A 25745-nucleotide genomic window follows, 5' to 3' on the forward strand; every position below is an offset into this window, starting at 1 on the left:
GCTCAGTTCAACTGTGTGGCACATACGTTGGCTCTGGCTGATCCTCTTCTTTGATTCACTATCCAAAAGACTAAATGTTTTAGGGCCAATGATAATTTTACACTGAATTTTACAATGACTACATTCTATGTATTTGCATTATGCCTTTGTCAGTTCTGATGACAAAGATAAAGCAGTCTTGAAATATTGAGGCTACAAGCTTATTTTAAGGCCCAGTTAGAGGGTGACTTTGATATATTTTTTATACTGGATGAAAACTGACAGTTTGTATGTTTTCCCCATTGGTCACTTGGACATGGAAACATGGGAAAATAGGGTCCAAGTTGAAAATTACCGAACTTACCCCTTAAGTAGCGCACACTATGTTTGTACGTCTTATAAAACTTTTGAATTTTTTTGTGAAGAGTAAGAGATTCACATCTGAAACTCACACACCACCAGATCATCTGTGGTAACACCCTAAACTTGCACTGATGCCACTCACAATGGCCTAAAGCAATGGTCAGCCTAAAAATCACACACACTGTCTGTATCTTTAGCAGCCTGGCTTCAGTTTAAGATCAAAGACGTGTATTTGTCTCCAGAGGAAGCCACAAGTGTTGTGATATTAGAGGACAGAGTGTTCTGGAATCCAGAGTCTGGTAATAGAGAGCTTAAGTGTGAAAGGCCAGTAGGTCTGCACTCACTTGGCACTCGGTTGATGGCTCTCAGAGGTCTCAGCACGCGAACCGTCCTCACCGCTGAGAAACTGACGTTCTGCAGGCTGGGGGAGTACTCCAACATCCTGCAACATGTGGAGAGAAAGAAAGATGTGTTAGTGCAGCACCAACAAACCAAAGCCTTTAATTGCTACAACAGCTCAAACTGCAGAACCTACTTTATCATCTGGGAATAAAAACACAGAAAATGTAAGGGCAATGTTATGTTGCCAATTATATATTGCATGTATTACATGCTCTCCCACTCTCACTGGGCTAGTGGTAATTAATCCTCTAATGTCCCAAATCACATTTGCATTCTTGCCTTTAGAGATGACTGCAGTACATGTGTTCTGGCAAACAATATGCTTTCATTCCAACTGCAACTAACAGAGCAGAAAGTTAGAAAAACACCTCACACACACTGCAGTGCATGCGTTTGTGCTTGTATATGAAGCGCAGCGTACACGCAATGTTTGTGTGCCTGACAAACACGCTTATATTCACATGCACCCTCACTTGATCGACCTTCAAAGGAGCAAGCGGCATATGTGGATCCCCTTTGAGACGTCAAGAGCGGGTGAATCACTCGCCATTGAGAGGAGAATGTGGCATCCACAGTACATAAAAGAGCAGCATCAGATCAGTCCGCCTCGTAACCTTGAGACGGCGCACACTCTTAACAGCCTCTCCAGCAGCTCTTTAGAGGGCTCTTTCAGGCTGTGATGGGAGGTTAGGAGGACAGCGCTTAAAAGACTGTGGAATGCTAGAAAAAAAAAGCTTTTTTTTTGTTTCTTGATCAGTGTTTATCGTCATCTCTTCTCCCACTCACTCTCCTTATGTGTGTGTATGTGTGTGTGGAGCAGATGCTGAGCACATGTGCAGCTTGAAGCGGCGTGCAGATGAAGGAATTCCCTCCTCGTGCTGACTCCAAGTCTGTCTGTCTGACAAACTCGCAACACATGTCCGGCAGTGTATGTGCGTGTGTGTGCAGAAGCCCGTTGGTAACCTTCACTGCAAGAAACTCCCTAAATGAATGTGTGTGCTTGAGGTGTCCTAATACGAGCCTTTTATGGTCTGTTGCACTAAAGTAGTATTAAAACAAAAAATACACTCTCTCTCTCACACACACACGTACACAGAGCTGACAGATGGCCTGTGGACTACAGAGAGAAGGTAAATGGGTAAACAGTTAACAGAACAGCACAGAAATGCCCTCCCATCACCAGCGGAGAGACGCGGGGTTAACACTATCTGGCGGTCTCTGGGAACAGGTTTATCTCATCAGCAGCTGTGTAATATTCTGTAATGGTCACCATGGACACTCAGGTCAAAAGAAATCAAGTGGCACTTTTGCAAAAGAGCAACTTGCAATTAAAAAAAGGTATTTCTGAAGCACAGAAGGAAAAGAAGTTACATATGAATACCCCATGACAACCTATCATTCCAAACAGAACTCTAAAGGTTAATATCATATCGCCCAGGAAATGAAAAATAACATCAAAAATGGACTTCACCAAAATTACATGTCAAAATTAATTCACGAATTACAGAGTGCATTATTCTCCTGTGAATAAGTTATCAAAAATGGACTTCACCAAAATTACATGTCAAAATTAATTCACGAATTACAGAGTGCATTATTCTCCTGTGAATAAGTTTAATAAGTTTGTGCTTAGCGATAGGGAGGGCATAATGAAAAGATACTACTGAGTTGCATTATGGGAAGTGTAGCTGATTCTCTGCCTGAGCCCAATAGGGCCCGACTCGTTAGGGCTGGGTCGGGACATAATTTTTCAGAATTACCAGGAGCTTGAAACAGGTCAGGTTTGCTCCAATTCCTTTTCTTTTAATGTCGACCATATAGTCTGTGTAATGTCATGAATAATGTATAGGCTGAATAATATATAGGCTGTGTGTTGCCATCAACCCATCCTGACTCCCGCACTTATTAATGATGAGAAATGTTACACACATTTGGGATGGGCTGTACATTCAGTAGGAGGAGATGCATGGCAGAGATCATGTATGTTTGTTACCCCACTGAATAGACTCAAGCTGACTTTAGCTTGTGATAGATAATGTTAATATATTATACAATATTTTTGTGGTGGAAATTCTGGTTTCTAATTAGGCTCAGGCCCAAAACTGCTGCCTTGGGTCGGGCATGGACAGAAACTATGCTTGGTCATGTGCAATTTTTTTCTTTTTGATTTAAAATCAATTCAAGTGTTTCATTAAGTGATGATAAATGGTAATACCCATGACACATAGGTGTGATTAACTTATAAGTTAACTATACTCTGGCCCCGGCTTCTCAGTTGTAAGCATTTGTTACTTTTCTTCTGTAATATATCATGGTAAGCTATAAGCTCTTTGGGTTTTGGGCTGGTGGTCAAACAAAACAGGATGTTTTAAGTTGTCAACAATACCAAACCAGTCAGACAGTTGTAGGTAGGATGAAGAACAGGTATTTCATCTCTGTTTGCCAGACCCAATCTGTTCCAGGCACACTCCTGCAGGTGTTTATATCATGCCGCCTACACTGCTACATGTAGCTACATGCTAACACAGGGAAACAGGAATTCTTGGTTGCCATTGTTATTAATTCCTACCCAATTTCGGATCATATTCTGTGGGAACGTATCCAGTTGTGTTTAGAAGCTTTTACTGGTGTTTTCTCACAGTAGAGAGTGAAGCTATTCACCATTACAGTCATTCCCTTGCTGCCAGCACACTGCTAACATACATGCAACATGCTAGAGTCAGGAAAACATGTAAACCTGGTTGCAGATGTTGTAAATTTCAACCTGATTTCAGATAATATTCCTGCTGGAACTTGTCCAGTAGTGGCTAGAAGCTTTTTATGGTGCTGCTAATGGCTTTTTCGGAAAGGGGGCTTAAATAGACACGTGCTAAAACAAAGCGTCCCGGCCAGAGGGTGAATACAGGTGTTCCAGCACAGACAGTATGAGGACAATGAAGTGTTTTTGACCATTAAAGCATGTAAACATGTCCTGGGAAAAACCCAAGATACACAAGTATGAACCTGAAAATGAGCATAATACGTCCACTTTAACCACTCTGAGCAACTACTACTGCTAACCTCTTCCAGGATGTTGAAAGAACACGTAGACCAGTCATTTATGATTAATGATTGATGCAATTAAAAAAACAAACTCTTCCACACAGAAATGGCTTTTATACCCAAAATGTTAGACTGAATAATAAAGCAACAGTAAAATGGCCATTCAGTATGATGATCAGGCTATATGAGATAGAGAATGTACAGTGAATTCACCATGATTCCCCTGCTGAATATTATAGTCCCCATGGGAAATATATGGTAACACAATTAGGATACCAATGGGAAAACTCACTTTTGAGTGCCATCGACATGCTATAAATCCCCAGAGCAATATAATACAAATATTGGTGTAATTTTTCATCAGACAAGGCTGCACAAACAAACATAAAAGGGGATGATGAATGATGTCTGTTGAAAAATAGTCCATGCAAAAAACACTTGCTGCCCCTGATGAGAGCCAGATGAAGTTTGGTGCGCTCAGTGAAAACTGACCCATCTCCCCTCATCTGGAATGAACAAACAGCCGAGGAGAAATGGAGTGTATCAAACAAACGATGGAAACGACAGGAAGTCGTGCGCTGTTTTCGTCAGAGTCCGTGCCAGTGTTGATGATGCTCACACAGGGAAGGGCAACTGGAGGAGGACTGAGAAATGAGAAGCAGGAGAGGATGGGGGAGGCCCAACCTTGGAGGGAGTTTGCGTGAGGAGAATTCCCAAACTAAAGCACAAGGAGCAGATCTACACAGCAGGGACGGAGACGAGGACGAAAAACTTTTTTACATCCTGTCATGCTGATATGATACATCTTGATACGGAGAGATCCTCCTTGCAAGGACAAACTCGTAGAATAATGTAATGAGATTCATACTGTTAAAGTCATGCAATAAAAAACAAAGATATATGGCATGCACAAAACCACACACACACTCTTCTGGGCATGTAGCTTCATAAGTTATCGCAGAGGGTGAATGTGTGTGTGTTTGTGCCAAAGCAGTCAGACACATGAGGGATGGTATACATACAGCTTTCCAGCTCCATCTCCTCCAAAACAAAGGCAACAGTAGCTTGGAACACACACATCAGATATAATGCCACCCAGAAGGAGCTATACTAGGAAAGTATGCTAGGCAGCTCAGGAATGTAGAACAGTGTCCAGTGTTTAACCCGTCCTGTCCTCACCTAACCTCTATCTTTCTGCCTTTATCTATCTGTCTGTTCATCTAATGTCCATCTCACTCATCCACCCATCTGTCTTCCTGCAGCTACTGCACTGTTATACTGTTAAGTAGCATGCAGTCCTATATCTGACAGGTGAAAAGAAGAAGTGGATGACTTATAGATGGACCAAAAGGCAGAGACAGATATAAAGGGAAACTCACAAGTGTATTCTTTCATCATTTCCCTGGCTGGGCTTCCGTCTTTGTTCTTTTATGCAAATCATGACGGATAGACTGAGAAAAGATAAATGGAATTGACAAATTTTGATGGAGTCTCCTCAGTTTTCATGCTCGATTTGAGGTTGGGGAGTTTGTGTTATCAGCAAAGAAAATTATGTGATAAATAATGTTGGAAATGCATCGAATGAATACCTAATGAGGTGAGCTGGGGCATTCTCACTGCAAGGCAAGTTGACAAATGACTTTGGGTATTCTGTAATGTTTTCAGCATCGTGGTGGCACAATTTGTGTAAAACAGACATGATGCACATCCACTGCTAATCCCAGTGATCATTCCATGTAGAGGGCTGATAATTACACACCTGTTTATATTTGTTGAGTTGCCAAAAGTAAGAGAAATGATAGATCTGATCAAATATGTGTTGATCCTATTTTTCATTAACATGTTTTTTACAGCTGATTTTCTTTATTAACAAACAAATGTGTGTAATGGCAAAGGGGTCGCAGTGACGAAACAACAGATTCTGCAGTTTTAGCTTCTTTTGGTGGATTGTTTTGGTTTTTGGCCCACATCGCCACTCTCATCAACCACGTTTTCATTTGCAGTTGGCAGCTGTTTTTATTAATATAAGCTGTAATGAAGTGACTCTATGCTACCTGTACAGCAACAGAAAGACAAAGTTAGCAACTAGCTGTTGCACAAAGTGGAGCATTTATTAGCTAAAAAGCTGAAGAACTTCCTTGAGGAGTTGGTGTGGACCCAACCAGAGCTATAAGGAGATTAACTATTGACACCAAATAAATGCTAAAGTTGAATGTCCCCAGCACAAGGTTGCATGAACCAAAAATGATGTCATCACACAATTAAGGTAAAGCTCAAAGGCTCCACAAGCTGCCAGTCATCGTCTGATCATCGTCTGGTGTTTGGCCTGACTCTGGCCAGGTAGGCTGAAAATCTGTCTAAACGCTAGGGGGACCAGACACACTTGCCAGGGCAAATAAACTATAAGGTGGCATATACTTCTGGTTACAAGGCTAGCTCTGCCCTTCAAAGTGCCAAAAGAGAACAAGCAATAGCTTTATTCTCTGGAGGTGGGTTAGGGATGCATTAAGCCTTGCATAAATTGTGGAAACCGGATAAAAACTGCTAGCATAGGTTTGTTTGGTAAAAAAAAAAAAAAAAAAAAAAAACACCTTTCAAAAACTCAAAAGGCCCCCCTTTACAAATACATGATCATGAAGCAAGTAGATTGAGTTACTTATTCAACTCAATGCATAAGTCACATTTTTTTCACTAAATAACACCAGTATTTAGATAAATACAATAAAGTACTACTGTACTACTGTGTCATACCTAGCTCTTACCATAATATCCAATTTTCCCCACAATTTATTAATAAGCTCATCTGAAAAATAATATCTGCCATTTTTTTTTGTCCTCACACTTAATTCCTAAATATGCCAACCATTATTTATTGTTTGATAAAGAAAACAGATTGCTACCATACAGAGCTAGCTCTCATTATGCGCATAATATTTGCACACAAAACACTAACACCCTGGAAAGAAATCATTTATCTGTGAAATACTGAGTCATAATCATAAATATTGAGAAATGCATTTAAGCAGTGGTTTGATTTGATTGATCCATAGTCAAAGGGCTGCGATACCTGTTTAACGATACCTGTTAAATTGCTATGTTATTGGATTATTGGATTATGCTGCTTTACCACTGCACATTCCTCCATCATAATTTGTCTAATCTATCATTTATCACTTGTTATGAACTAACAAGTCATCTGTCCTCTTCACTGATATTCCTTTAGTCATATATTGCCTGCATTCTATTCGCCTCCACATCAGTGACAAGCAAGCTGTCACACTAGATGTCCCTTAACAAACAGATTGTGAGTGATGGATAGCTCGAGTGTATGTGTATTTAGGAGGTGGTTTTGTGTACACAGTGTATTGTTAAAGTGCAACAGTATGTGCACCAAAAAAGCAACTCTTACCAATCATTATGTTACAACACATGCTTAAACAACACGTACAATGTAGGAAGCTGCATGGACACCAGCTAATGAAGAGAGGCTGATAACGTTGAAGCGAGTGTAGTATCATTACAGAGAAGTGTAGAAAGGAAAAACCACAGAGAACAGACAGATGGAGTGTTTTCATGCTGAATCAGATTGAAAGCCTTTCATCAGCAACACGTTCTGCCATCAACCCACTCTGCTGCTTATCTAACCCAAATGTTAACCAACTTCTTCTTCACAGTCATGCTTGATTACTGAATATCTCTCTTTCTCTTGCAACAATCACATACTGTGAGGGAATTCTTCTTGCCCCTCAGCAGAAAAGTCATTTCTTAGCCACTGAACTGCACTCGTACATAGGGTTGACATTAAGTGTGATGCTCAGAGTCACTTCAGTCAGACACTTCAGAGTTGGCATATCCCAATGGGAAATCTAAGTACTAGACCCCGTTGTTGCACCCTCCTCCATTTTCTGTAAGAGCTCTGATGGGAGAGGAGGTGCAGTTAGCGTAAAACTAATAAAAACAGAAGACATTTGTAAGGGCAGCACATATTTAATAATACATAACAGTAATAAAGTTATATGCTTATTTTCATTCCCTCCAGGAAACTCATTATTTTGTAATTGTAGCAAACTATGTCAACAAAAAATGCTTGCAAAATGTGACTGTGTCTTTGCTGCATATAAAGTAGTCCACTTCAAACCAACTGTTCCCAGGTCAAACAAAATCAAACTTAACAAACCAATTTGCTTGTGACTGTGCCTGAGGGACTTTCTTTCTCTCATCAAACAATAATATATGTGTTATTATTTGATAACTGCAGAGCTTGGTATCCCACTGATACCTCAGCCACTTCAAATCAATCTAAATAAAGGAACTTTTTATTTAAGCAAAGTGCTCTTAAAAAATAAATTACCGATGTCAACCTTTGTGTTAGTGACACTTTTGTACAACTAGACAAAAGTATCCTTACAGATTCCACAATAATTCAATATCATAATGAGGACGCAACCTGATAGTAATGCACACGCTCAGAATCAAGTGTTCTCTGTAAACACTGTTGAATGCTGTGTGAAACATAAAACAACTGACAAAATACACATTCCTATGAAGATATTCATGATTGTTACATATTATCAGCTTCTACAGAGCCTACTAGGGCTGCGACTAATGATTATTTTCATTGTCCATTAGGTTTATATGACAACAACAATTTCAACCAAAAATGGTAAACTTCTGTTGTGTTTTGGCTGGTTGTTTACTCGACAGCGGCGTTTTGGGTGCCTGAAAACGCAATGTTTTGAAAAACAGCACCGTCTCCATTGTCATATAAACTTACAACATGCAGCTCATCTGGCATGTCAATTTACTTCCATTCTCACAAGAAACATACAGTTTCTGCTTACTGAATGCATACAGTCTTCTTCAAAATAAACTTAGAATACTGGTAAAAAACTTTGTTCTTATGTATTCTTCATCAGGTTTAGGCAATAAAAGAACATGGTAAAGTTTACAAAAAATATCATGTTTTACCTTAAAAAGGGTGTATTTGTTACCAATGTAAGCATAGTATGCTACACATACAAGCAAACTATGTCCTTATTAAAACAACTCAATTGGCTTTGGGTTTTACACGGGAAGATAACAGTGGTGTCCCAGGTGAAAATGCAGAGTTTGTTTGATGCATCCACATCCCCTCCCTGCCCTCCTGTGTGGACTTTCTCACTCTCACTTACACACTTTCTCACAAACTACTACAGTAGTTGCCCAGAGCATCAACAAATACCGTTGCCTATCCTCCATTCCTCCCATACCACGGCTAAGGGGTGCCTCTATGCAGCAGTGTCTGACACAGACGGGCCACTGGCCAAGTGTCGGTATTTGATGAGGTGGGAGTGAGAACCAGTTGAATATTCCAATTATTTCCTTGATTAGCTGTTGAGTTGTTTGGTCTGTAAAATGTCCAAAAAAGATGAAAAATGGCAATCAGAGTTTCCCAAAGCCCAAAATGACATCCTCAAATGTCCCATTTTATCCACAACCCAAAAAAGGTATTTGGTTTACAATAAGAGAGGATTTAAGAAACCAAAAAATATTCACATTTAAGAAGCTGGAATCACAATCTTTGCAACTCTCCAATTGCACGATCCAATCGCCACAATAAATGTTGGCATTGTACGTTTCTACAAACCATGGATAATGTAACATTTGTAGATTCTTATGTAGTGGATTTCATTATGTTTCAATAATGCCATGGTTAATGTATAATTACGTTTAGGCACAAGGCAGTGCCTCGCTGCGGGTTCGGGTCCGGCTCACAGCCCTTTCCTGCAGGTCGGTCCCCAATCTCTCTCTGTCTCCCCATTTCACTCTCTGTCCTTTCATTAAAGGCAAAAGCCCACAAAAAATAATCTTTAAAATACTCAGTTTTGGTGCCACAAGCATTGCTGGAAACAGCAACGGCTCACAAAAAACTGGTGTTGTTGTTTGTTGGTCTTGGACAGTAGTCTGCAGATTAGCAGCTGTCCCGCATAGGTTTCATGCCATCCACCATCCCCTCCACCTCCTGATGCTGAAGTCAACTGATATACATGAAATTACAACTGTGTCTCTTTAGAAACAGTGATACAATATGAATGAAATGTACAAATGTAATGTAACTGTGCTGTGCAGAAATATACAATGCCAACATTTTTTCTGGTGACTGGGCTGAATTGCAGCACATCCTTTTGGCCAGTGGATGAAATCACATAACATTATGTTGTCCTCCTTTTTCTTCTTGGAGTTGCACAGGCCAATTTAGTAAATTACAGGCTTCAGCCTCAGTACCCACAGACTCTGTAAGATGATGTCACTTTGTAGAGATTATAATTTTTTTATTTATTTTTTTTAATCCTGTTAGTGACCACAATACCAAAGTTACAAGTGAGGGCGTCATTTTCACTGGAACAGAAACCCACAGTGTCATCTGACTATCCAGCTGCCAAAATCCACAGGAGGAAATGTTGATACACCTATCTTTAATTACTACCGTGTGCTCACAGCAATTAAGATTTACAAGCAGTAGCAAGTGCTCTGTGAACTCTTTTGTCCTGGGTTTTGCCTTCAAGGTAACATATTGAACAGACTGCCCTGACTTCTTCGTTGAAGTTGTTGGAAGCAATTCTATGACTTCATTTTATTATAATCTACATTCTTGCTAACAAGATACACAGCATAACACAGCAGAGTCCATTCTCTGGATTGAAGTATATTCACTTTCTGTGCACGGAGAGGGTTTCCCACCAATGACTAATGGAAGCAGGATTTCATTTGGTGACACAGGGTAAATCAAGGAAGGCTGCAGGATGCTCCTCTCTATTACCACTTTGTAATGTTGGTGGATAATACAGGCACAGATTTACATGCAAATGTTTCCTCGTAAAGCTTTAAAATATTCTGCTCACACTTCTGCTCAAACGTTTTTATCTTTATCTTTCTTCCTTCTATCTCTGAAGCATCCCTTCCCTTGCTCCCTCTGACTAATAAGCTATGGCCGATCTGCTGACCCACTTGTAGTACGGAGATAATCTAGCTAATGGAGGAGAATCCAGGTGGATAAGGACACCCAGGACAAGAAAATACAGCAGTCCAATCCAGATGCTGTACAGTACAAGCTCACAGAGACAGACAGACAGAGAGAGAAAGAGGGAGGGAAGGAGAGACAGTTTGTTTAATGGCCATCATTGTTCATAGATGCTGTATCCTTGTCTGTGTCCTCTCTCTCTCTCCCTCTCCCTCTCCCTCTCCTCTGGACAGCAACATCACTTTTCCACACTTCTCTCTCTCTAACACTAACACTTGAAGAGTGTGGGTTAACCGAGAAACATGTTAATTTCTCAGCTTTAGTTTGTGGTAGGTGTATTTTTCCCACTTTGCACAGACCGAGGCTAGCTGTTTCCCCCTGCCTCTAGTCTTTATGCTAAGCTAGGCTAACCATGTAGCACATAGAGAGCATAGAAGCCAGCTACTGACTAGTGACACAAAGTAGGAGAAGTAATGTGTGTTATTATATATATATAATATGTGAACTAGCGAATGTATGAGTCAACGCTTCTGTTTGTCCTCAACCTAATTAAGGATTCAACTATCAGTTCTCCTGTAGTTTTGTTATTTCATTTTTTTAAAGATGTGATTTGTTGACATACAAAAGGTAAAAAAAATATAACAACATCACCCCATGTGTCCATTTTGGCATAAAAATTTTCTGCCACAGTCAGCACCTGAACAGTTCCAAGTTAATGTGAGGTGCAGGCCACAACTGACCCGATGCTAAGCCCCGCCCTTTTGTGATGGTCCATCAAGCTGTTGGAGTTAATGTGGGGCCCACACTGTAGCGAACTGCACTTCCTGAAGAAATTTTGCAATTTTTTATGGACAAATGAGAAAGTTATTTCAATAGAAGCAAACAAAGGGATTTCCAGTATGTGTTTGAAGGATATATCCTGACAAATGAAATTCACAAAACCAGCCTGAAAATGAAGGAAATCTGAAACAACTGCATGAGAGTTGATGCAGCGGACCCTTGTTAGTGCTGGCTGATGATATTGTGGGATTCACTGGACCACAGATGATTTGTCATTTGTTAAGATCTAAACTGGACATGTAAAGGTTTTTCCTCTGGGTCATGCCATCGAGAATGTTAGCCAAGACCGCAAGTTCTTTGTTCTTCAAACAAAGGACAGCCATTTCTCTACAGGATGGATCACTGTCAGACCTAAATGAGAGACCAGATCAGAGTCTTCAAACTTGACAGGACATTACTATCACAGGGACATGCGACCCCATGATTTTACAAGCCAACAAGGAGACCTTTCTGCTCTCCATCAGACTTGTTGCTCTTTTCTCCTGAGCTGCTGGCCCGCTCTTTGTCCTGGACCTCGACCGAGGTAGGACATAGACAGAAGGGTCTGCTATGCCCTTCCCCCATTCATATTAAGAATAATTATTAATTATTCCCGATAGCCATATTGATACTTTCATTGGAGGCCTGTTCCAAGGTCAGGTCCCAACAAATGATGCTCCGTGTTAAGACTCAGGTCACAACAATATGATTGGCCAGTCTGCATTGGAGAGGCAGGACTTAGCAAAGAGTCAATTCCCAAATCAAGTGAAGGCAACATAACATCACAGTTGTGCCCTTGTCTGATCTGATGAATGAAGCACAGTAACTGTACAGCACAATACCTCGAGTATATGTCACCACTATCATAAATGTAAAGGGATGTAAAGTAACATGATCCCTGTACGGTTCTTCTACCGTCTCTCTGCAGTATTTTTTCTTGGAAAAACAAATATGTGATCAAGGTAAAAAAAAAAAAAAAAAAAAAAAAAAAAAAACCTTCACTTCTTTCTCTACCAGCCTCTTGAACAGTATCCTCCCTTGGTGTTTTCCCTTTCACCTCATCTTCTCTCTCTTACTTTGTCTCCCTCTCTCCCTTCCCCTTGACATCTCTGCTACCCTCACCTTTCCACCTCCATCCTCACACCCTTTCCTCCATCCGCTGCCCCCTAAATTGGGCTGGAGTCGATCCAAAGTTTCATCAATAAATCATAAAGAGAAGAAAGAAGGAGACGCTGAGGATTAGATCCTCTGCTTCTCTATCACCTCCTTTAGTGTGACTCAATCACAGGTCTGAAATCCAAGAGGATGTGTTGAATATTTAAAGGCCGGTTAAAGGTGCTAAGCTTGCATTTTAAATATCAATATATCATGGAGAAATTAATAGTGATACCTCTATGTAGTTATCTTAAATGATTGGGAGTGTGGTCGAGGTGATAGGTACACCATATAGTCTCCACATTGTGTCAGACCTTTCTAATCAGTCTCAAATTTACAGTAAGGCCCTATGCACTTTTTGGCTTTCTTTTATTTTATTGGAGAGGACAAGCACATTGCAGGTTGATTGATATTTGCTTCTCTCAGACCTTCAGCTCTGATGGCACTGAAAAAAAAGACACCAGATCCTTTGACTAGCAATTCTACTTCAAGTTTTTTTTCTCTCCTGTGTTTACTGTATGAAAAAAAGATTTGGACAGTGGTGTTTGTTTTGTGTCATTTTGGCCACAAGAGGCTGACGTGTACCACTACTTCATGTTCTAGATAGGACTAAAAGCATTTGTGTTGTCATCCAGGTGAGTTTTAGTTTCCCAGGATAGTTTCACAGATGGAAAAAAGAAAAAGGAACCTAGAAAGATGATCCTGGCAACACCTTTTGTTCCATGTGTTTTTAAGTCATAAACAGATGAGAAAACTATGTGGTCAGACCTAAAAAATAGATCATGGATTTTTTTCCTCACTTGTCTCTCAAGGCTTCTCTACAATTCTCTAGAGATTTACTGTAGGAAATGCATAGAGGACAGTCGCATTTCAAGTCATCTAACCGCCAAATTACATGGTGCACAGACACTACTTGTCACATAGGCGGGCGGAGCGATGTCTTTTACCTGCTACACAGAGTCTGTCTGTCATGATCCTGGGTTTGTTTATATTCTGTTATCCTATGGACTTTGTTTAGGAGTTTTCTGTTTGTGTTCCTTGTTTCATGTTATTCATTCATGTTAAATCTGCTTCCTGTTTTATTTTGTAGAAATTTGTGTCGTGTCTGGTTTTACTTCCTGTCTTTGGGTGTTTTCCCGCCTGTTTTCTGTCACACCTATCTTGTTAGTTCTTCCCTGTTCCCACAGTCTTCCCTTCACACCTGGATTGTTTGAACTATATGATGTACATTTGATTTAATTTTTAATGTGAAATGTAAAAGTACCCATGAGGTTGCTCTGCTGCTTAACATTACCCCTGGTTTATATGCATCATTTTCAAACAGACTGAACTTTTTTCATGCAGGTCTATGCAGTTATTACTGATTGGATGGCCACAGAGCTGCATGTAGGGATAAAAAAACAGACCAGCTAGAGAAGAGCTGCACGATGCCCAAGCAGCCAAGCTTCACCTCTGTGGTAAGTGTAGGCAAGGCAAGGCAAGGCAAGTTTATTTGTAGAGCACAATTCGTACACAAAGTAATTCAAAGTGCTTTACAGAACAAGAAAATGCATTAAAATCACAATACAAAATAAAAACATAAATAATTATTATAAAATGAACTTTAAAAGAGAAGAGTGCAGATAAGATCCTTTCAGTCATATGCACAGTGAAATGGAGCTGTTTTGAGCCTAGATTTGAACATTGTCAGAGTAGAGGCCTGTCTCACATCTTCAGAAAGACTGTTCCAGATTTTAGCTGCATAAAACTGGAATCCTGATTCCCCATGTTTAGTCCTGACTCTGGGCACCAGCAGGAGGCCGGTCCCTGAGGTCCTCAGAGTCCGAGATGGTTCATATGGCACTAACATGTCAGAGATGTACTTTGGTGCTAGGCCGTGGAGAGACTTGTACACAAGCAGAGCTGCTTTAAAGTCTATTCTCTGAGCCACAGGAAGCCAGTGTAGAGACCTGAGCACAGGACTAATGTGCTCGTACTTCCTGGTTCTGGTCAGGACCCGAGCAGCAGCATTCTGGATGTACTGCAGCTGTCTTACGGCCCGTTTGGAGAGGCCAGTGAGCAGGCTGTTACAGTAGTCTAACCTACTAGAGACAAATGCATGCATAAGTCTCTCCAAGTCAGGTTTAGACACTATACCTTTGATTTTGGCAATGTTTTTTAGATGGTAAAACCTGCTGATGTTATTGATTTGATGTGGCTGTTAAAGTTCAAGTCTGAGTCCATTATTACCCCGAGATTTCTAACCTGATTTGTAGGTTTTAGAGAGAGAGAGACTGGAGGTGACTGCTGACACTTTCTCTTTGTTTCTGTGGACCAAATACGATGACTTCAGTCTTGTCTGAATTTAGCTGGAGAAAGTTGTTTTGCATCCACACACTGACCTGTTGGATGCAGTGACAGAGTGAATCCACTGGTCCATATTCACCTGCTGTCAGTGAGACATAGATCTGAGTATCGTCTGCATAATTGTGGTAGGACACAGCAGCTTCTGTTGATTATAATGGGCACGCTCTGCCAAGGGCATGCTACAGCTAGACATGTCATGTTGCATTTGTGTCCTATGTATTCTGGCTGTTATGTCTTGATGCCTCAAAATTTAAATGGTATTAATGTACTGATAGGCCTGCTGGGTTGAGGCACCATCAAGCATGTTATGCCCCATCCTTCTTTCCACTCATTTCCCTTGCATATCTCTCTCCTGACCCTGTCCAGTAAAGGCATAAAAATGTCACTGAAAAAGTAATCCAAATAAATTGATGAAATGCTTTACAGAGTGCCTGTGATTAGATGGGTTGGAACCAAAAGAGGTCTCAAGAAAAATCTGAGAGGTCACCAGACAATTTAAGGACAAGCAAAAATATGCCCGTTACACAATTTTGTTACTTTTTTCCTGATTTTTCACAATAAGTTTACTAAAGATGGCAACGATGGTCAGTCAGTCCACCACTTTGGTCCAGACTGAAATATCTCAACAGCTATTAGATGGATTGCCATGAATTACAGCAGTGTACTGCAGGGGATGATTAAAGGCTTACATGGGATAATTCATCTTGGGAACATGGCTTTTTTGTAGCAAGGTTTATACTCTTCATGTAAAACTTACTGGATTACCTATAGCCTGTGAAATATAGAAGTTTCAAAGAAATGTCATTATTCAAACTGACACTACAACCAAAATAAGTATTTTCTTCCATGATGTCAAATCTCAACCATCACACCGGATTACATATTGAGGGAGTCCAATAATGCGATCGACCCGACTGCCTCAGCTTCACTCCTTCTTTCCGTCTGACTTTCTCTGTCAATCTATCACCCTTTCTCCGGTTCCCTCGTCACTCCCCCTCGTCCTCCTCAGTTATCCTTTCTGTCTCTCTCCGGGAGGAATCCAACCACAGAGAGAGTGTTAAGTCAGATCAATGTACTATGGATAGGATCGTCTGTCTGCTACAGTAAGTGCTAGTATGCTCTGCACTTACACTCCCTCGGCTATTGACTGGGGCTCCACTGCACCAATCAATAAATAAATGCATAAATAAATGAAAACACTCTCATAACAAATCATTCAATCCTGAGCTGAGAATAAAATGTGACTTAGTTACACTTAAACATGGGCATAATCAGTTCTTTATAATGCAAATAGACTTGTTTGGGAGGGTTTTACTAAATGGATATGAATTGATTAATCTGGTTTATTAGGCGTACTTCAAATCTCTGTCTTGTTTAATTTAAAACTCTGTACGAAATTTTCATTCTGTAACTCTGTGGCAAAATATTCCCCACTTTTTAATTTGTGATATGATGTCTCAAGTCTTCAATCAGGGAAGTGCCATCCTAGAACAATTAAAAAGTTATGTCTGGCACTGCATGAATTCACAGATATGGAGCTGACAAAAAAGATAAGCAACCACAAAGCCAGATTCATTATGCTGACTGTTTGTCAGGCCAGTTGTTTGGTACAAGAAAATAATTCTGGTTTATTTTAAGTTTACTTTGGTAGTTCTGTCCATTACCTCTATCAGAAATGTGAGAACAAAGGGGCATTTGTACAATCTGTGTAGACACACATTAACAGCATGTATAGTCGAAAGCTGAAGAAGGAAGTTGGTCTGTAACTGTGATGGATACCATCCTTAGAGCCGAGCCATTGGAGTGGCTAAAAATAAACTGTAATAAAACAGAAATGTCCTTTTATCTCAACTGGTTTTCTTCCAGTTTTGGTAGTGTTGCCATGTATATAAAATAGAGACCATGCACTATTGATGTGTATTGTATTTTCTGTTTTCCTTTTACTCATAAAATAAAATAAAAAATAAAAGTTTTGTGACATATGTTGGAGTGTTTTGTTCTGAAAGAGGTTCACTGGTGTGACAATAAGTTGAAACAATAAGTTATAGGTCTGAGTTAACTTGAACAGACTCTTGCAGGGCTCCATTGTAAGTTCTTACACTGGTTGAACTGGTGCGTCTAACTTTTTTCATTCAGGTGCACCAGCACATACATTTTTTTTTACCGCACCATAATACATTTACCTTTTTTGTCAGTTCCTGTAGTCATCTTAACAGTAAGAGTAACAGTAATAATGGTACACTGAAGTCACGGATTGGTGCCAGTTTGATACAGCAGAAAATTAAATGCTCAAGGATCTGTTGTTTTCAGTAGACCAAGTGTCAAAGAATGATAAAAATGTGTTTCTGCATTACGTGCATCAATATAACAAATGTCAGGGGGAATTTATCTATGCATTAAAACGACACTTACTTTGGCTCAGACTTCTAAACGTCAAGACGAGACTGTGTGCTTACTCTGTGTTCATGACTCTGAACAGCTTGACAGGTAAAACAAACAACTTAGAGGTGTTAACACAAGTCCTCTGAAGCCATCAAGCAGTGAATGTTTTTATTCACACTGGGTGCCATCATCAGCTTTTTCACACTTCTCACGCATGCAGTTGAAGAGTGATAGATGTGAGTTCACGACTGAGAGCAAACGAGGCATCGTAGAGTCAATGCACAAACGAAATATCAAGTGTATTAAGTGAAGGCATTTCCAGTGATGCAACTGCAAAACGACTTCTGTGTTTTTGTGAGATTAAAATGTCATTTATTAAGTGTGAGTTTTCATCTACCATCAGAAAACAAGAAAAGCAGATGTAAACTTTCCTAAAGTCTTGAAGTTGGAAACTCCTATCTCCATTTTTTTTTCATCATACAGCAATACATCCATCCTGCACTCCCTCCACCATTCACCAGCTAAAAGCTCCCTCCACATCTACCTCTCCTTCTCCACAGTCCACCTGTTTGGTACACTCATCCCTCCATCATTCCCTCCTGACAGTGAGGTGATTAGGAGGAGAGAGTGAAGACCTGCTGAAAAAGCAGCTTCGCTGTAATTACTGTCTCAGAGAGAAACAAACAGTTCATCAGAGCCTTCCTCCGCAGACTTAACAAATGTTGCTGGGATATATCAAATGCCCGACAACCAGCCGTTACCTAGGTTACCATTGTCTCTGTATGGCTGGGGCTCTCCGTACAGATGAGATTTTTTCAAAAAATTTGTTTGGAAATGGCAACCTGTGAGAACTCTTAAAGATATTAACATAAACACACACACATGCTCACAGCATCACCTCCATTCTCAAATGTAAGCCAACATACATGACACCAATATATACAGACTTAATTTCTTGTGCCATGTTTGCTGTTACACTTCATAGCGTTCATGCTCTAATACACATATGCAAAACCTGCGCCAACATTTTTCATAAATTATTTTTGTGACGTTTTTCACAGCTACAGAGGAAAGAGTGACAAGAAATATGTTGACGGAGAGAAAAGGGGGTGATATGTGATAGCGCTCCCAGGCTCGATCTGACAGCATGACATCACAGTGCATGCAGACGGCTGGACCGAAATACAGCCTGGACCTACAGTATGTTGCCTTTAACAGTTTCCATCAATGTAATGCTATCAAGTCAAGCAGGAGGTCGGATTAAAGTCTGTGTGAGAGGTATTAATAGGATTTCCTCACATACAGTCCACGTACATGACATGAGCATGTTCCTGCACTTATTGTCTGCTCTATATGAGCAGAAATATTTTAGCCACATCTCTGCATAGAGTATATCATTTTAGTCCATAAATATTCCCCATATTTTGCACCACAAAAGAAAAGTGGCATGGTCTGTATTCAGTTATGAGACAGGAATAGACGGTATAAACATGTGTTAATGTACTGTCCAATTAGCAAATGAAAGCACAAATAGTCACAAAACTTGATGCACAGCAGCATAGGTGCTGTTTCCAGTAAGCATCTGGCCAAGAGGAGTCCACATCGCACCAATTTGCACTCAACACGGCAAGGAAATCTTGCAGGACTTTTCAGCCCTGCCCATCAACCTTATCTGGATTCGTTGGAGGAGGAGAACGAGCCATATGTGCATTTTGCTGCAAAGCTCTGGTGTGTCAAACATCCGGTGTAAAATGTCATTTTGAAGCCAAGCAAGAGAAAAACTTCAAAGATGAGTCCAATAAAGGTGAGTCGATCAAAAGGGTGGTAGCATAAAAATATGCTAAGCAAAGGAGCATGTTATAAAAACTAAAATCAGGCTACAGAAGACAGCTATAACATTTCAGAAGGAAATGCTACAGGTGTGAAATTATTTCCAGACAGAGAAAACATAAAAGAGGCTTGCTTCAACGGGGCAGAGGTTATGTTGGATAGACTGCTCCATAAAGACACCATCACATCCGGGATTAAGGACTCGCCTCTGTCGCAAGAACTACTGAGAGGCACATTACTGATACAATGGAAAATGTGCACATCCGGCAAGCCGTTGCACTGAGAAATGCACTGGTGTTCAGCATGGCTGTGAATGAAAGAGTGGACATCGATGACATTGTGTGTGTCTCTGTCAACTGAAAACAGACCATTTAGAGAGAAGGAGGGAATATACAGACCAGACGTAGCACAACTGAACAGGGACAAGCAGAGAGAGGGATCACGCTATTGGTAAACCCAGTTTATATTAGATTTCTTGGTAGCCAATGTCACAACATGGTTTTGTATGAGTGAATGAGTAAGTGAGCAGGCTGTCTGTATGTTTTCATATGAAAAGTAATGCACCCAAAATCCAACTTATCCCACATAATCAGGAGCCAGTGATTCTTGCATAATCCAAGTATTTTGGAAGGCTGCCATCATGTGACCAATACGCGGACGGGAGAAGACAAGGAAGTGGTCGCAAGTGATCCAGTAAGGGGGAGGATGGGGCAGTGGGTGAGACCAGTGTTCAGATCCGTGTGAACTTTATTATTCCCCGTAACTTTACATTAATTACATAACTTTACATAAAGGACGGGATGTCAAACAAACCAGTGCACTTTAATAGGATATCATATGAGTCGTATGAGGATACAATGACCTGCAGTCTAATATTATTGATAGAGTAAAAATAGAGTAACTAACTGACAGTTTATAAAACTTAAATAAATTTCACTCATGTCAACAAATACCACTGGCACACCAGCCAACCTAATCTTTGAAATTTGACACTCATCATAAAAAAGGCTGCCAACTCCTGGTCTACACTGTAACTGACCGTTATGTCTTACCCTCATCTTAAATGTTGAAAACACATACATGTTTCTGCATGTACATACACTATTTCTGTTCATGTTCCACCACAAAGTGCCAATGAATACTTTCAGTTGAATCACAATTAGCTGATCCTAACCAAATGTCAGAAACTTATTATACTCTTATGAGGTATTCAACATTATACAACAGTTAGTTCCAGCCCTGCAATCTGATTGGTCGAGAGACAGTAAAACCGTGACGATATTGGAGTACAACATCACGGTTATTTCACTGTGTATGTATCACTCCACCTCACAGCTGATTGCAATCAACAATCAAATCAAAACTGACGGTTAGTGTCAGTTAGGTCAGCAGTTGCGTTGTAGGCTAATTAATTCATCCGCTGTCAAACAGCCAAAAATATGGATTTATTTCCTAAAATAAGTTTTGAATTGAACTATGAATGGTCATCAGAGGAAGATGAGGGAGAGGAGAAGCTGAATCCACCTGAGCACACATCCAGGTTTGTCAGTGTTTCATCAGCGGAGCTCAATGACTTGGAGAAAAGCAACATACTGTCAGATCAGAAGGCAGAGTCGGCTGTGCCTGTAAAGCGACAGTCCACCATGCAGTCACCAGAGACTTATTTCACCGGCTGCACAATTAATGGAAACGTGCAGACGAATGTGTATAAAGAGTAAGTGCCTGGCGCACCATGTCTGCGTTACATAGCAACGGTGATAGCGGAGTCCTGAGGGAACTATTTTTGTTGGCGGAAGACAAATAAAATGCTTAAATTATCTATTTTGTCCTCATTTTTCAACATTTCTTAATCAGCCTTGCTTATTTAACTGTTGAACTGTTGTATAAAAGCAATATCACACTCGAGCTCGTGATGCCTGCGGCCTCATGCCTATGACCGAATCAAAGCCGTGACGATATACGAGTATAAGATCACTCCCTCTCGTGTGATATTGCTTAAATATGAGCTATAATATGATATGTATTTCCATCTCACAATACAGTATTTTCACAATGTGATCAGAGCTGATCAACAGAAAAGTTCTTGAAAAGTATTTTGATAATCAATCAACTGCTTGAGTACACAAGCAAAAATACCAAAACTTCAGTAGTTCCAGCTTCACAAAAGTACATATTTATTAATTCTGTTACACTTCTATGGCAGTAAACTGAAAATTCTGGGAGTGTTGGACTGTTGATTTGACAAAACAAGTAATTTAAATGTCAACTCTGGCTGTGAAAATTGTGACTGTAGTTGAGCAAATTGCAATAAATATTGGCTGCATGATCAATAACAAAAAGATTTGTTACTGTAGTTGCAACCCGAGATGTTTGCCTGACATTTACTAAATCGCATTTGTGAATTATTCTGTAGCATGTCATATTATTTTTGATTTCCAAGGGGCTTTATCAACAGGTTATTAACAAGTGACACAGCACACTGTGGGAAACACATCTTTCTTCTCAAGAAAAGCTTTAAGAGCAGTTGGTTGTTCTTCAGCGTACATATACCATCCTGTTCGATCAATACTGACTTCAACAGGAAGTTCCACATCAGCTGCAGCCATCTTGATTGTTTTCAAAAATGCCTCCCCCACAATGCTTCTTTTCATGGTCTTTGTCTCAAAGTGATAAACTGTTGTGATTGGTTCGGTACGTCCTCAGGCTGCTGGAAATCTATCCAAAGCGGAGGGGGACCAGACGCATCTGCCAGAGCACATAAAACACGAGCTCGCAGATTCGGCTGGTTCCCAGGAAACTAGATGTGATAGTCACACAGAATATATCCGACAAGATTAGAATTTGGATTTATTTATGAAAAACCCAAGTCAAATCACCATGCCACAATATTAAACAAAAATAAAAACTTTGAGTTAACTTTCAATTTCAGTCTAATATTGTAATTCATAAAACAGATGAGTTTGTCTATTTCCATTATGTTTTATTATGAAATTCCACATCGTAATATTTCATCTAACGCCTGTGCTACCCTGCACTGCTGCAATGACCCAGTTTCCCCCAGCAGTACATTATAGTTTCATCTGTATGCATCAAAGTAGAATATCTCTTTTCATTGTATTTATAGGTGTGTTACTGCATACAAGTAAGTGAAATGTATCTCATCTCTGCCCAAACGGACACGCTTTGACAAGCACACACGCACAGTCACACAAACAGAGAACGAAATGCCCCCTGTTCCTACTGATGGACAACAGAAGCTGTGGCAGAAGGATGGCATTAAAAACCAGCAGGGGATGTGGTGCGATGAAAATGTCAGACCAAAACCAGCAGGCTATGTTCTGTAACATGTTTAATCAAATTACAGTGTGTGTGCATTGCTGCGAGTGTCACTGTGTGAGCTTCTGCACCCGCTGTGTTCATACATTGCTTGCATTGTATGTCTGTTAATATGCATCTGTATAAACAGGCCTGCAAGTGCATGCAAGTGTATTGTGTGCCTGGACACAGCTGCATGCAGCTTTAAGCATGAGCGTGCATATCTATGTTAGGGCGATTGATAAGCACAGAACTTTTCAATCAGCTCCAATTGCCTCAATCTGCATGCGAAGTTACAAAGTGCTCAAGTAAACATCGTGAACAAGTTCAAAAGAAAACTAATTTTGCATTCACACCCTCACTCTTTAAATCTGATCTCACTCTTTTCAGCTGTTTGACAGATTCTGAGCACTTAAGAATTTAAGAGGGTACTTGCTACCAATTCCTTTTTAAAAGGCTTTTACAGGACATTCAGGGTAAATTCATTTAATGACAAACCCAGTGGAGCGCATAGAGGAGAGGCCTGATGTTACTTAGAGGACTGGTTCTAACAGGTTCATGCTTTAAATCCAGTGTCGTTTGATCTGCTCTGGGGGCATCAAGCAAAGAAAACCCTGTAGCTCGTTGAAATCTGGTGACATAATTACATTTACAAGCTCAAAACAACTCTCTAGATTCTGTCCTCCTTGCACTCTCAAATCTTGACTTGCAGATTGATTGCTGCTCAAATTTGTTGCATGTGTGTGCGTGTGTACTGCTTCTTGTGCAAGCCTACAGTGTTTACGCACGGTTATGCTCGGCCACCTGTGTGTTTGTGTGCACGTGTTTGCGCATGTAAATGCATAACTCACCCAGCCACCACTATGAAGAAGTCCAAGCGGTTCCACGTGTCTCCGAGGTAACACTTCTTGCCAAAAATCCCAAGAGCCACCATTTTGATCACCATTTCGATGGCAAAGAATGCAAAGATGAAGTCATCAAAGTTCTGCAGAGAGAGACAGACACAGAAGATACAAGTTGGCATTATTAATGAAAGTAAACAACACAAAGCACAGCTTAGGCTGATGGGAATGTCATTAGTTTTGCAGGTATTAAACCAGGTCATGAACCAAACTGGAGAAAAGAAATACAGTTCTGACTTGATTATAGCACTAAATGAAAAGACAGATGACGCTCAAAATGTATGAATCTTTATGTTTGGAAAAGATCGTTTCGTTGTTCAGTAACACAATCCTGGCTAGAAATGCAACAATGTCTTGGTATTTTAAACAAAATGCTTCTTGTGACACTTTCCCAGTTGGAAAAGCAGCAAAGTCTCAGTTAAAAACAACCACTTTTTGTAACGCTATTCATGGTCAAAAAGCAGCAATGTCTCATTATAAAAACATTTGCTTTTTGTAATGCCATTCATTCCTGCTTGAAACGCAGGAATGTCTTGTCATAAAAACAACCACTTTTTGCACCACTATCCCCGCTGGAAACGCAGGTATGTCTCAGTATAAAAACAACTGCTTTTCCTGACACTATCCCCACTGAAAAAGGATGTCTTGGCATAAACTGTGCTGTCCTTGGTGGAAATAAAGTGACAGGTCAGTCTGGAAAAGCTGCTGGAAAAACAGTGATGTGCTACTAGAAAACAACTAGTTTTGTTTTGTTTGTTGGTCACAAACAAACAAAACAATGCAATAGCCTGCCTAGGTCTCGTGCCATCTGCTGTCCCCTCCACCTTCTGTTAACAAAGGCACATCATACACTACGCCACTTTAGAGACACTGATATGATACATATGAAACAACGTCATTTCCCTCTAGCAACTGGGCTATACATTTCATTTAAAACCATAACTGCCAACCTCATTGCAGTGCTAAAGGAAAAGTCAGGGTGCCACCAAAAACATTAGGATACACCATGTGGAAACTGTGAATGCACAAAATTTTGTAGCAACATATTTAGTATATATGTGAGACATTTTATATGTGAAAACTCTGACCTGCTGTTGGCACAAGAACAAACATCAGGAGATAATCAGACATTTGGCTACAATGAATGAAAGTTTTATGTTAATCCACCCAATAGTTGTTGAGATATCTGAGTCTGAACCAACATGGTGGACTAACCAACTGCCCGACAGACCTTTCTCTCTCTCTCTCTCTCCAACATTTTTTTTCTACTTGTTTAAAAATAGCCTACTGAGAACCTTTGACAGTAATACGATACTTTATTAATTCCTGCAGAGGAATCCTCTTTTCTCTTTGCACTGCCGTCAGAAGGGCAGGCTCCCTGTGGTAGGGGGGAAGAGAAAAAAGATAACAGCCTCCTGGCAGTAAAAGATTTAGAGTCTTGCTCAAGGACACTTCAACAAGCTAGATGCTTACAGACAACATGGGTCCCCTGGCCTAAAGATGGTTTTGCACACCATGAGGCCACCTTGCTGTCTCAACGGGGACTCAAGTGACAAGTGGCCTCCGATCCAGAGTATATAATGTAATAACCTGGAACAAGCCGCTCATTGCACTAATCAGTATTCCTGCCCTCATTACTGGCTGTCTGACTGTCTGGCTGAGCCTCAGCTCTCCCAGTCATTATCAGATTGGACTGAAGACGAAAACAAGAGCGAAAATGAGGACGGAAGTTGGACGGGAATGAAAAGGAGGATAACCTTAATTCTTGAAATGTGAAAATCAATAAATAAATTTCATAAGACAGAAAAGAAGGAATCGGTGATGAGGAGGGAAAAGAATGCAGCTCAAAGTCAAAAAGTGAAAAAAATTAAATCTGGAAGAAGATCAAGGCACAGGACACCCACTGATAGATGAGTCATCCAAACATGAACAGAGAAATGTATAAATATATCAAATCCTGTTAGCTTAGGCACATGCTAGCTTCTCCATGTAAGTAAAATGTGGAGGTTCACACGGGAATGTGTGTGTGTGTGTGTGTGTGTGTGTGTGTGTGTACAACACAAAGTTCTCATCCATCTCATCTCTGAAGAGCATTTATGTCGTCTGTCTGGCATCCCTACAGATTTTACTCAACATATGGGGTTGCACTGCTATTATCAGGACATACAGTCTATCAGACAGTTGGTTCCTCGCAAACAGCTGCCCCAGGT

The 25745-nt window shown here is 40.3% G+C and overlaps 1 protein-coding gene across 12 annotated transcripts in view; it reads right to left on the reverse strand.

The window, feature by feature from the left end:
* The window catches only part of cacna1g (calcium channel, voltage-dependent, T type, alpha 1G subunit), a 213037-nt gene that overhangs the window by 162385 nt on the left and 24907 nt on the right, over nucleotides 1–25745 (reverse strand). For all 12 annotated transcript variants that reach the window (XM_049562754.1, XM_049562752.1, XM_049562757.1 and 9 more), the window contains exons 2-3: nucleotides 23485–23618; nucleotides 687–784 (exon numbers count right to left, since the gene is read on the reverse strand). In XM_049562754.1, coding sequence (XP_049418711.1) covers nucleotides 687–784; nucleotides 23485–23618 — 232 coding nt within the window. The remainder of the gene's footprint in view (nucleotides 1–686; nucleotides 785–23484; nucleotides 23619–25745) is intronic.

The sequence above is a fragment of the Epinephelus fuscoguttatus genome, linkage group LG20 (assembly GCF_011397635.1).
Source record: "Epinephelus fuscoguttatus linkage group LG20, E.fuscoguttatus.final_Chr_v1".
NCBI classification, from domain to species: domain Eukaryota; kingdom Metazoa; phylum Chordata; class Actinopteri; order Perciformes; family Serranidae; genus Epinephelus; species Epinephelus fuscoguttatus.